The following is a 14,531-nucleotide window of genomic DNA, read 5'->3' as shown; positions in this document are numbered from 1 at the left end:
TGGTTTATGGCTATTTCCGTTTTGTATTAGTTTTAAGACCATTGATGGTCCTTTATTGTCAGTTACTTTTTGTATTGCCTGATTAAAAGGCTTGTTAGAAGGATGTGAAAAGAAGACTTTGATTTGTTGAAGAATAATAATATAGCAGAAAACTTCTGCGTTTTCCTGAAAGCCTACTTTTCATATAATTCTGCATCATTTGGTATCAGAGCTCGGGTTGCCTTAAAGATGGCTGAGCAGGAAAATCGCGGAGGTCGTGGTCGTGGACGAAGAGGTCGCGGCGGCAGAGGACGCGGTCAACCTACCGATGACGATTATTATACTGATGCGAGAGATGCTGAAATTGAGGAAAAGGACAGACGGATCCAAGAACTCCAACAACTGCTTGCAGAGGCACAGTTGCACGGGTCAGAAAGGAGACAGGAATCTGAACTGTCATCTCTAGAGGAAGAGGAAGACAAAAATCCATTTTGGAACCGCGAAAGACCAAGGAGAGGTCGAACCGGTGATCAACCCTTCACATCCAATTTTGGGATGAAGATCGAGATTCCAGAGTTTGAGGGATCAACTCACCCTGATGTATTCATCGACTGGTTACACACCGTTGAGAGGGTTTTTGATTTAAAAAACCTCACAGATGAGCAAAAGGTGAAATTAGTAGCAATCAAATTGAGGAAGCATGCCTCAATCTGGTGGGAACATGTCAAGAAACAAAGAATCAGAGACGGAAAGTCTAAAATTCAAAGATGGGGCAAGATGAAGAAATTGTTGCAGCACAAATTTGTGCCTGCTCAATACAGACAAGAGGCCTTTATTGAGTATCACAATTTCAGGCAACGTGATCTTACGGTGGAACAATACACCACTGAATTTGATCGTCTTCGAATGCGTTGTGACATGGTCGAAGAAGATGAACAAGTGATTGCTCGATATCTAGGTGGATTGCGGGATGAAATTTCTGATGTTGTGTACTTACAACAGTATTGGTCTTATGAAGATGTGTGCAAACTGTCCTTGAAGGTGGAAGGACAATGTAAAAGAAAGGGTGACCGTTCGAAGTTTCAATCAAGATTTCCTAGAAAGGAATTCGGAGCTAAATCAGTGAGTTCATCAGCAACTTCACCTGCGGAAAGGGGTTCTACGCCTCAAAAAAATATTCCCAACAAGGAAGGGTCGAGTAAAGGAAGTAGTGCAGGGAAGAGATGTTTCAAGTGCCAAGGAATTGGACATTCTGCTGCAGATTGTCCAAATAAACAGATTGTGACATTTGCAGAGGCTCCAATTTTTGATGAAGAACCAATCTATGACAATGTCGATGAACAAGAAGAAGCAGAATCTAAAGAGGTGGGGATTGTCTATGCTGATACCGGAGAATCACTAGTCGTTCGGAGGGTCTTGAATGTGGATATAGTGAATGATGAAACATGGCTTCGACACAATATTTTCCACACCAAGTGCACCAGCGGGGGAAAAGTATGCAGTGTGATTATAGACGGAGGGAGTTGTGAAAACGTGGTTTCTACCACTATGGTAGAAAAATTGGGGCTGAAAACAGAAGAACACCCACAACCGTACAAGCTGTCTTGGCTAAAAAAAGGGAATGAGGTGAAAGTAACCAAAAGATGCCTAGTGTGTTTTTCAATTGGGAAAATATATTCAGATGAAGTATGGTGCGATGTCATTCCTATGGATGCTTGTCACATTTTATTAGGCAGGCCATGGCAGTTTGATAGAAAGACAAAACATGATGGTTTCAAAAATACTTACACCTTTAAGAAGGATGGCCACCTTATTAAACTAGCACCTTCAGATTGGAGGAAGGAAGCAAAGAATTCTTTGCTGTCCAAGTCAGAAATTTTAGAACTGGCAAAATTCGCAGATGTAATGCCAGAAGAATTGCCGCCTGGATTACCACCTGAAGAAGTTGACTATTGACGCAGATTCGAGGGCGAATCTTTTCGTAGCAGGGGAGGATGATGCACTTGAGTCACCATAAGTTATTATAATTGCATACGTTTCAGTTTTAAGGCCTTTTATAATTTTAATAATTGCAGACGTTTCAGTTTGCATGACTTTATGTTTGGTTTATGGCTATTTCCGTTTTGTATTAGTTTTAAGACCATTGATGGTCCTTTATTGTCAGTTACTTTTTGTATTGCCTGATTAAAAGGCTTGTTAGAAGGATGTGAAAAGAAGACTTTGATTTGTTGAAGAATAATAATATAGCAGAAAACTTCTGCATTTTCCTGAAAGCCTACTTTTCATATAATTCTGCATCATGTAGCTTGGTGTTCGAGCTGGAACAAAGCTGGTCTTCGGGTTTGCTGTTAGAACTAGTTTCTTGTGGTTTCTTTCATCCTGTTTTTTGCTTGTGGCTTAGGGTTTTTGTTGGTATTGTCGTGATATTGTTTTTCTGCTCTAATCTGTGATTTTAATCCTGCTGGATAGTCTGGATTTTAATTGGACTTAATAAAATTGCAAGAACAGGTCCTTGGATATAGAATCTTGATAGAATACCAAGATTTGAACCAAGTAAAGACTTGTGCGCTGTTGCTTTTGTTCTTCGGCTGTTTGTTTAAAAAATTCAGTTTCTGCGTTTGGGAATTTGATCCCAAATTCACAACAATATATTATAAAACTTTCCCCCTAGTTATTTAATCCTATCACATCAAAACTTACAAATTTAATTTACAAAAGTAATAACTAAAAATAAAAAAAGCAAATGTACTCGCGAGCTAAGTTAATTTTCGTTTAATACATTAATTTTAAATTTTTCACAATTTTAGAAAATTGATTTGTAAAAAATTTACCAAAAAATAAATCTTACTAATATATCTTTCTCTCATTCTAAGGCAGTTTGGTTGCAGACTTGCAGGTTATTTTTTTCTTTATTTTTTGTATTTACTTTGCAATCGGGATTGGGCCACTTAGAGTATCATATCAAACAGATCCAAGATCAAGTGCTTACACTTGCAAATTTACACAACAATAATCATCCTGACCCAAACCCAAACCTACACGAACCCTTCTCATGGGAGATGTCTTTGCTCCCTTTATATATCGATAGCTGCCGTCATCACTTTCCCACATTGAACTATTAGTGTTTCTAACTTACAGTGAAATTGCAACAATTTCAGCCTCTTCCAACTTTTAAGATGGTGATGCTAGGGAGAGTTGAATATGATGCTGCTTTATTCTACTTAGATCGGTATTATATATATCATGGGCACTTGTAAAAACAGGGAGAGTCGTGTCTGACACGGCGACGGATACGCGATTAATTTTTTCCGACACGTTGACCATTCCGACACGCAAATTTGACCGTGTCCGACACAGTCAAATGGCATTTTCGTAATTTTTTTTAATTTTTTTTTTTTTAAATTTTTTTTTTTTTAAAATTAAAATATATTAATAAAGCTTCCACCTGATCATATCAATTTTATATTTTTGTCTTTTTTCCCCTTAAGTAGATAAGAGATCATCTCAGCATTATTGTTGTCAATTCCTATCACGCTCTTGTTGTATCTCCTTGTCTCTGATCTCTCTCATATGATTTGATCTCTCTATATGATATTATATCTCTCTCTCATCCCAGTTCTTATTTTTTTTATTAAAGCTTCCATCTTTATAACGTGTTGATGGGTATTATTAATTTAGTTTCATTTTTTTGTTAAATTATTAAATATTAAATGAAATATACGCTATATAAATTAAAAATATTATTTAATATTAAAACGTGTCCCAACGTGTCAAAATTTATAATTTTTTAAAAGTCGCGTGTCGCGTGTCGTATCGGTGCTAGATAGTATATATGTTACTGTCTCCAAATCACTCATCTTACCTTTGTCATTGATTGCATCCATTTTTTTTTGTTGGCATCTTTTTTCCTATGTAAACTTACTGTGTTGTCTTGTGTCTACTAGATCCATGAGTGAGGCAATCGCGGCTGCTCTTGTCAGATGGAAATCATTGATGATGTCTTGTATTGCTTCGCCTTCTCTGTTATGCTTTGCACTATTGTTAGTTTTCATGAAAGCCACTCATCAACGACCGTGATTTCCTTGATTAAATACAGGTAAGAGAGCTACTACTGAAAACGTCACCATTCTTAAACAGAATATATCAACAGATATAGGTGTCTCAATTTTTGAGAGGGAAACATTGACCAATGATAGAATTTCTGATGGAATATTCCATCAAATAGTTATTGTCTTATATAACGAGACAAAACATAATACAAACTCCATAACCTATAACCTTAGAAATCATTTTTTTTTTCTCTTCCTTTTCTCTTTCCTTTTCGTTTTGTAATTTTTGTCCACCTTGCATAACACAAGACTCTTCTCATAAATGTCCACGATAGAGACAAATATGGGCGTGTCTACCAGGAGATGTCTACACTCAGGGCCCAAATGCAGCTTTTGTTCAAGTGTAATTTTATATTTCAATTTATTTTTATTCTTAGGATTTAAGATTTGTAATTTCTCAAAAATTTTAATATCTTTAGGTAATAACATGTATTGTTAGTAATTGGTATCAATTAGAGTTTAATCTATTAAAAATGACAAAAACAGGGTTAACAATTGGAGGTGGGAGAAAAAACAAAATTACAGGTAAAGAGATACAAATTTAATCCGAGGTATTATTATTTCCAACCTTTTATTAATTGATCTCTTTTTTTATTTTAGGTTAGTTAGAATTGGAACAAAAGTAATGCTCTGCAAGATATACAAATTTAGATTGAGGTACAATTTCTCACTCTAACTTTATTTTTGTTTTTGGATTCTCTGTGACCATCTACCAATTTCTCACTCTGAATTTCCTGTTCTCTCAACTATTTTTATCCATTTCATCTTCTTCCATCTACACACGGGTCGTTGTTGATCAAGACCGAACCATTATTTTTACTTTTCTTTCAATTTTTTTATTTTCCCTTCTCACAGATTCAAATCCCTTATATATATTTATTATTATTAAAAAAAAATGAATGATGAATCATTTACACATTTGTTGTAATGATGCTCTTAATTTTTTTTTTTTGCTGTATGTAATTGTTGGGTGGCTAAGGCTATTCTCTTTGGGTGATTTAACTCATTTAAGGTTATTCTGATGGGGTTGTTGTAATTGATGCGTACCTACCTTTGAATAATCCATTATGTTGTAGTGTGTGACTATAATGGTTTCTAATATCCAATTTACACTACTGTTCATAAAAGCAATTGGTGGAATATGTTTGTATGATGGCCGTGTGATGGAATTTTAAAGTGCTTGATTTATTATTGATAAGGTTCGGACAGCAAATGGATTTAGGGAATTTGATATATTGCTATGCATTTGAACACCTCTAATAGCATACTCTATGTTCATTTGATTTTCGTGGCTGTCTACATGTTAAGTGGATAATCAAGCTTCCCTGGTTGAGTTAAGTAGATTAATCTACATGTTTATTTTGGCTAATCACTGGATAATAACTAGTATGCATTCATTTAATATACATGCTCATTGATTCTGAATAAAAAAAATAACTTGTAAGTGTTCAATTTATATGATTACTAATTTGTAATTTGTGTTCCTTATATATAACACTTTCTGCTACTTTATCATTATTATCTGATACAATTCCTGGAATTACGCTGTCATACACTGTATTTATTAGTAAATTTTTCCTTGCTGACATTTATGGGTACTCCCTTGCTGAAAAATTCACCTTCATGTTTCTTTTATTCACTGATTTATTTTCCAGTGAACAATGGCACCTAACAAAAATACAAAAATTAAACATGGTGCTGTAAGAGGGAAGGCAGTTCATACACAAGCAACAAGAAGTACATCAGCAGCTCAGTCTTCTTCCAACCCTCCAGTTTCAGAACGAGTATGTCAACGTCTCAAGGAGCTGGATACAGGCAAATTAAAAATACATTACGAGAGAGGATTTGACCTGTCTGAGGAAGGAGGATATATGGAGCTATTTGTATGGCATCACGTCAAGCCATGGCAATGGGAAGTTTTTGCCGACCATCCATCTGTTAAGGTGCCCATCAAGTTGGTTCATGATTTTGTGGCCAACTTCCCAGATGAAGAGGCACCACTTGTAGTCTCAGTAAGAGGAAAGCTGGTGGACATATCCCCTGCAAAAATTAAGGAGGTGTATAACCTCAATAAAGGTGGAGATTACAACTGGTACCTGAAGTTCCTTTCAGACCGAACTCAGGAGAATGTTCATTCAATGATGGCAGAGAAGCTCACTGGAAATCCCAAGACAGAATGGGATTCTGAGAAGATGTTGACAACAAGCTCACAAAGGAAGCTCAAGTTTGGGCTAAATTTGTTAGACATCGCATCTTTCCCAAGCTTCACATGAATCACTTGTCCACTAGGGTTGGTGTAGTGGTTTACTGCATTCTGCAAGGTTTGTCTTTTTACCCTGAGAGGCTCGTACATCAAGAATTGTGTGAGAATTCTAAAAGAACATCAGGGCCATTTTATTTCCCATGTTTGGTGAAACTATTGTGTGATGCTGCTGGAGTTCCTTCTTCCTCTTAAGATGGAGCATTGGTTTCAATCTCTAATTCACCAATGAATGAAATCTGCTTGAAGAGGATAGCTGAGTCTAGCCTGAGAAAGAAAAGAAAACCATCTTCAGCTCAACCTTCTCAAGGAGCAGCCAAAGGGCAGGTTTCCGAAATGGGGGATCAAATTACGGAATTACAACAATGTGTTAAGTGGATGATTCAATATATGAAAACCTCTAGACAATGCTGTATTAAATCTTACAAGGAAACCTTTCCTCATGAGGAGTTCCCTGAAATTCCTGCCTATCTTTTGCAATAGCTTGGAGATGAGGGAACTTCAAAAGCTGCAGAACAAAATTCAGATGAGCTGGTTGATTTGGATGACGCCTTCTCTGAGAGCTGAAATTTCTTGTTGGTACCCAGGTTCTTAATTTAATTTTATTATTATAACTTATTTATCTATTTGTTTATTTTTTGCAATTTTTTTTATGTTCTGCTGTGAGGACCCAGCTTGATTTTAAGTTTGGGTTGATTATATGCTGTTACCAACAATTTGTTGATTGGTGCTTAAAAATGATAAAAATTTGAAGATTTTGTATGCTTGATTAGCGAAGTGGTAACTTGGAAATGATTTATAGCCTTATGTGTTTAACATTATCACTGCTTAAGTATAGTCAGATTTGATTAAATTAATTCCTAGTCAATTAAGGATTTAACTTAGTTGATCAGTATTTATATAAGCTGAAAATCAATTTACATGCCATAAAAATTTTTTGTTATCCGTGATTTGCTGATTCACTAATAAACCACTGGATTAACAACCCATGTGATCCAAATGCAGCTTTTGTTCATGTGTAATTTTATATTTCAATTTATTTTTATTCTTAATATTTTAGATTTGTAATTTCTCAAAAATTTTAATATCTTTAGGTAATAACATGTATTGTTAGTAATTGGTATCAATTAGAGTTTAATCTATTAAAAATGACAAAAACAGGTTAACAATTGGAGGTGGGAGAAAAAACAAAATTACAGGTAAAGAGATACAAATTTAATCCGAGGTATTATTACTTCCAACCTTTTATTAATTGATCTCCTTTTTTATTTTAGGTTAGTTAGAATTGGAACAAAAGTAATGCTCTGCAAGATATACAAATTTAGATTGAGGTACAATTTATTATTATAATATTTTTTATAAAAATTATTTTTAACAAGTATTAATTAAGCAGTGGTGTGGATGCTCCCGAACAAGGACAACCCTATTTTCAGGAATCAAAAACGGCATTGTTTAATATAATTAATGGAAAGAGCCTACGCATAGAAGTAAAAGGTAGAGACATAAATGGATGTGTAGTAGGAGACGTCTACACAATTGGTGAGACAGAGACATGTTGTGTTCAGTTATAATTTTATATTTCAATTTATTTTAATTCTTAAGATTTTAGATTTGTAATTTCTCAAATTTTTTAATATCTTTAGGTAATAACACGTATTGTTAGTAATGATATTAAATATAGATGTGCGTGTAGATACGCTACACTTTCTGTTCTGTCAGTGAGTCAGTTAGAGGATCAATTAGAGTTTAATCTATTAAAAATGGCAAAAACAGGTTAACAATTGGCCGTGGGAGAACAATCAAAATTACAGGTAAGGAGATACAAATTTAATCCGAGGTATTATTACTTCCAACCTTTTATTAATTGATTTCTTTTTTATTTTAGGCTAATTAGAATTGGGACAAAAGTAATGCTACGCAAGAGATACATATTTATAATAAGGTACAATTTAGTATTACAATATTTTTATAAAAATTATTACTAATGTGTAATAATAACAAGTTTAAATTAAGCAGGTGTATGATGCCCCGAAAAAGGACAGCTTTACTTTCATGAATCAAGAACTGCATTCGGAAAAATAGTTTCAAGAAAGAGACTACTCATAAAAGTATACGATAGAGATGAATATGGACGTCTAGTGGGAGATGTCTACACTCTTGACCAAGATCCATGTTTTGTTTAGGTATAATTTTATATTTGTAATTTCTCAAATAAATTAATATCTTTAGGCAATAATATGTATTGTTAGTAATGGTAGTAAATGTAGATGTTTATCTGGATGCACTACACTTTCTGTTCTGTTATTGAGTTAGTTAGAGGATCAATTAGAGTTTAATCTGTTAAAAGCTTTCTCCTTTACTTTCTCTATGCTCTCTTTCATTTATTAGGAAATAATGTTGCATGAAGGATAGGATAAGCAAGACACTACACTTGGTATGATGACAGGGAGTGGCTAACAATGGTAAGCACATCTAACCTTTTGTGATGACATCAAAATTTTTGTGATAGTGTCAACGAGAGGCAGAAGAAGAACGTCGAGGATTGTGGGAGAAGGAATAAGACCCAGAAACATCACGAGACTATAAAGTAAGAACCGGTAGAGAGAGAGAACCAGAGAATCTGAGCGAGAACTGAATCTCGTAATTCTGTAAAATGTAAAACTGACTGAGAATATATACAAGGGTTTATTTATAGACATGTTAACAGAAGGCTTACACAATAAGCTTATTATTAGCCTAATTCCATAAGATACGAAACTGACTAAACTAACTGATACTCTAATACAGAGATACTAGAAATTACATAGGATTAGGATCTGTTTGATTGCATTATGTTATTTTTGTTCTTGAAACTTTTGTAAAGAGTAGTTAATGAAATAGGTATTTTCTATGATTTTTTGTATAATTTGAAAGCCAAAAGTCAAATTACAAAACAAAAATAATTAAAACATGTTCTCTAAATTTTATTCTAAGAATTAAAAAATAGTTATATTTTGTAAAATTATTTTTATGAAACAAGCTTGTCTTACCAAAGAGGTTTTTTTTTTTGTTCTGAAATGGACAGTTGCCGTTATCCTTGATACCATTAGATTCAAAACATTTTTTGGGGGGTTTGATTGATATAACAACTCATTTTAGGAAATTCTGTTAAATAATATGTTTGATGATGATAAAGCATTTCTCCAAATGTTGAGTTGCTATCTGATATGTTTTAGGATGATAAGGGGAGAGGAAGGAATCAAGTGGATGCTGAGATGCAACAAAACCATGTTCATTTATGGACTCCAGACATCTGATAGGAGAAACGGGATTGGTTAGAGTCCTGCATTGATTCTATGGGAGAAAAAAAAATCAAATAAGTTTTGCCTAACATTAATAAAGATCACGTAATAAATTCTTTACCATCCATCATCTACCTTAAAATCATCTTTATCGAAAGTTGGCCATAAATTCAGCTCAATAACATGGCACGCCTCGTTGCAAAGCCTTTATGGTTTGTTCTTTACTGCAATAACTGCTCAGTTCAATAAAGTTAGATAGGAGCACTCGTATCATGATGTACCTGGAATGACATTTATTATTTGCCAATTAGCAAAATAACGGTAAACCAAAGTTTGAATTCTTGAGGTGAAATTGTAAGATTGGTTTTGACAATTTGGTCTACAACCCTTATGCTTGGAAACAAAAGTTCTCTTTGTTTTCTTGGTGACATATTACCACTATGTCACTTTCCTCGTGCAGCCTTCTCAATTGCAAAACCCTTCTCAACAATTTTCTCTGAATCTGATCAGGCACAGTCCACCTCGCCCTAGTGATCCAACAAGATTCGATGGAGCTGCTCCGTGGACATGTGGGACCCTCCTCTGGTGAACTTGGAAAACGCCTCCTTGAGATCCGAAGGTGGAAGAAGCTAGGTCACCTTGTACTTTTTGATTTGAAAGATGTACATTATTTGATAAAACACCATTTTTTGACAAATAATTTATATAGAAAGTAATTTATCAAATAATTACTTTGAAATAATGTCATGTACATGCAACAAAATTCTCAACGACCCAGATAGAACATGCAACAAAATTCTCAATGACCCAGATAGAACATGAATTGATAAATCAGTCTGATCAAGAACAGAAATTACAACTGAGACGTGTAAGAAATTTTCATATAATAATTGAAAACAAAGATTGATTGATAGATAAAATATCATATATCAATTTTGATTCTGAGAGGAATTTGTGTACCTGATTGGGCCATCTTATCTACTGAGCGAAGAACCTTGATCTCATGGCTAGAGTCTTCCCGCTGAATGCATTCTTGGGGAGGGGGCTGAACCTTTGGCCATCACTGACCCCCGCACTCCGGATTAGTCTCATAGCCGGCTCAAAGAGTCGAAGCTTGTGGGGATACCGGAGGGAGCCAACTCGCCTCAAGGAGGTAATTAGGGTTGGGTAACTCCAAAAAAAAAAAAGAGTCTTCCTCTCTATGACTTATTCCAAAATGGCAGCCTTCTGTGGTGGGAGCATTACGGCTCATGGGACTTAATCTCAATATAAATAGGCTAGAGAGGGGACCTAGCCAAATACCCTAAAAAGAGTTTGTGTCCACTGGGTCCACCCATCACGAAAAATCAGGATCACACTAAAACCTACACAGCTGCCCAACTAGGCCCAATACCAACAGATGCCAAAAGCTCAACTCAACATGATCACAATGGGCTTATCAAAATAATACAATTGAAATATTCATTAACCTGATTAATTTTAAAATAGAAAACTGATTAATTAATATTGCCCACATAAAGGAAAATTTCTAACATTCTCTCACTTGGGCTATATTAATTAATTTAATATTATTTTAAAAATCATTTTATTTTGAAAACGACTCTATCGGGTTAATAACTAAAAAATCATTTTACGTGGCCACGATTTTGAAAAATAATATTCCAATTCCAATACCAGCATCCCAACACAATTCAATTCAACATAACCCCATCATAGGAACATGGCGATCAATATACCAAAAATATCATAGCATATGACCTTCCATACTCACATACAATGGGTATTACATCTTCATGAATCAAGGCCTAGTAGTGTAGTAAGAATTAGTGCGAAAATGTGATCAAAGACGTAACACACTAATTCTTAAAGGTCCTCAATGTAATTTCTCAGCAACATGAAGTTACATTAGTGCAATTTCCAAACAACGTGAAATTACACTCCATAATGCAATTTCTTAACAACATGAAATCGCATTACCGCAATCTCTAAACAACAAGAAATCGTAGTAACCCAATTTCTAAACAACATGAAATTGCCTTTTTCAATTCAATTTCTTAACGACATGAAATGGAATTAACGCAATTTCCTAACGAAATGTAATTGCTTAGTTTAAATAAACCAACGTGTCACAATACAACATGAGATCTCAAAATCTCAAAATTTATGACATCCAATCATCTTTAAGCGGTCACAACATGCTTAAAGATACTATTCATACATATATTTCTCAGTCTACAGCAGAAATAACAATAATGATGATCATCAATCATTAAAATTCAAACAAAAGTCACAAAAATCATCATCAGTTTGCATGACCAAAAAAGCAAACTAAATATAACTTCCACTGATCAAGGGAATCAAAAGAATTTAAAACACTCAAAAGAAAGCCTCGAGTACAACTCCCACTAATTAAAGGAATCAAAAGAATTTAAAGTACTTATATATACAAGGGAGGCTACTTCAAGGTATTTCCTATAAAACATTTTTAGATAAAAAAACTTTTATTTCATTCAGTAAATCATCATCTTACTGAAAAATAAAATATCATCTACATAAAGTACTAAGAATATACTTCTACTCTCACTTACTTTCACGTAGATGCACTTCTCAAATATATTTAAATTAATTCAAAGGAATTAACAAAAATTCACTGTTAAGGCAAAACGAATGCATCCAAAAAAACTATAGGACAAAATACAACTTCAACTAAGGCAAGTTATTACAACGAGACAAACAAAATAGTACATTCCTCTTTGAGCAAAATGCACATACCAAGGTTTAAACCAAGATTAAAGCCTCAGATGAATCAATCAATGAGTATACACTAGCTTCAGAGATCTGTCTCCTTTGAGCAGACAGATCACCTAGACCAATGCACCCCAATAATTTTATTGCAGACAAGCTTCTAATTAAAACACACAATAACTCCCCTTGGGCAGGAAATTGCATGAAATAATCAAAAGCATTCCTCAAATTTTAAAAAAAAATTACATGAAAAATAAATCAATCCCACTTTAGCCGTAATACCATAGTAATTCGTAGAAACTCTTACAAATCTTGTCCAAAATCATGATGCATTCCACAAGGAGGTGTAACACCTTCACTGATCATGAGTTCAAAAATAATAGCATTCTTAAAAAGGTTTTACACTTAAACAGTTCTAGCGAAAGCATATAACTCAATAAATAAAAATATTCTATAAACTATACATCTTCATTTCTTATAATTTGACATAGTAAATAACTTAACAATAACATGTTGTTGTTGATGGCAAAAAAAAACTAATTGACATACACAATGCAATAAGATTAAATTCGGGCAACAACAAAATAATTTATGGGAAATCTTTTTCTTATGTTGTTGGAGATAGTTATCTTATGTTAGTGAAACAAAATTATAAGAGGGGCCTACAAATGAATGAAGAGAGAAAAAATAGAAGTGGGACTCACGTTTGTTGTGTGTGTGTAGGAAGAGAGATTATCTCATGTTAAATGAGATAAATATAACCCATAATTTATATACCATAAACCCTCCCTTTGGACAGGGAATATAATATACAAATATTTTTTATCACATGAAGATTTGAACAACAAGGAGAATTACCAGGGCTGTGCATACGTTAGGTCGGGTCAGGTTTTTGTGCTGACCCGACTTGGTTTGATAGTCAAGTATTTTGACCCGACCCAGTTTAATTTGATCCAAGTCAGGTCTGACTTGATTTGAATTTTTTTTGAATTGGTTCAAACTAGATCAAATCTGACCTGACTTGATTTCTGAAGTGGGTCTGACTTGGTTTCAAAATCGGGTCAAATCCGACCTGACCCACTTTTAACTTGGTTTCAAAACTTGTTTTTATTTGATTTTTTTTATAGTTATTGATTTAATTTTAAAGTCAAGTAATTTTATTATTTATTTGTTTTAAAATATATAAATTGTATAATAAATTTGATATTTGTTGAATAAATACCGATTCTTAAAAAAAAATGCTAATATTACTATTCCATGGTATTATTCAGTGTCATGGGTAGCTCATTCTAACTCATAATTGATATTTGCAATTAGCAATTATCATGATTTTATTGGATCACCAAAAAACTCCAAACTTATGATAAATAAATAAAAAAATTCAAACAAAAAATTATCCCATAAAATATCAACGTAAGGATTCCATTTACTTAATGTAAGAAATTAAAATCAGCAGATATTTACGAACAATTTCTATAGTATGACTAACTCTTATTTAATCAACACTAGTGTCTACAATCTATCTCATTGCTTGACTACCCCATGAAATCTTGGAGGCTTATAGCACGTAAAATTTTCAAGTAGACAGAATAATAATTATCCTATCACATGTTGTATCAAAATCAAAGCCTGTGTGTTATCAAAAAAAAAAAAAAAAATCAAAGCCTGTGAATTTGTAATCCCTTTTGGATTTAAAGTCACTAGATCACAAATATATTTTCACATTGATCTCCAAGCACTCATATGATATGATCCAATTTCCCTCTCTACCATATCTCTGATAGTACTACTAAAATTTAGAACACACTAGTTACATTGGCTCGTATTCCAACACCTCAAACAAGCTTGTTTCCATTCTTATCGGGAGAAGAGAGAACCTAAGTCCCAAATTGACTTACCGTGATTTTTGGCTATTTTTTTCTTCACAAAATGGGTTTGGGTCAATCAATGGCGGACGCAGGTGAGTGCAAGTGCCTGCACTTGCAGACACAAAGTTGGGGGAAAAAAATTTCATATGAGATGAGTGATTCAAGTCAAGTAAATAAGAAAAAAAAAAAAGGGAAAAGTTCACCAATGCCCCTGTGGTTTACTTCAGAATCACTTATGCTCCTGTGGTTTTTTTCTTATCACATATGCCCCGGTGGTTTGTAAAAGGGT

At 33.9% G+C, this 14,531-nt stretch overlaps 1 protein-coding gene across 1 annotated transcript; it reads left to right on the top strand.

The window, feature by feature from the left end:
* Positions 1-228: 228 nt before the first annotated feature.
* Positions 229-1,935, top strand: LOC133299992 (uncharacterized). Its single transcript, XM_061499482.1, has one exon. The coding sequence runs from the start codon at positions 229-231 to the stop codon at positions 1,933-1,935; it is 1,707 nt and encodes a 568-aa protein (XP_061355466.1).
* The last annotated feature ends 12,596 nt before the right edge of the window (positions 1,936-14,531 follow it).

Source organism: Gastrolobium bilobum, unplaced genomic scaffold (assembly GCF_033153095.1).
Source record: "Gastrolobium bilobum isolate Gb01-03AN ecotype WA unplaced genomic scaffold, APGP_CSIRO_Gbil_v1 utg31836, whole genome shotgun sequence".
NCBI classification, from domain to species: domain Eukaryota; kingdom Viridiplantae; phylum Streptophyta; class Magnoliopsida; order Fabales; family Fabaceae; genus Gastrolobium; species Gastrolobium bilobum.
Note: the sequence above shows the minus strand (reverse complement) of the source record. Positions and strands in the feature narration are given on the sequence as shown.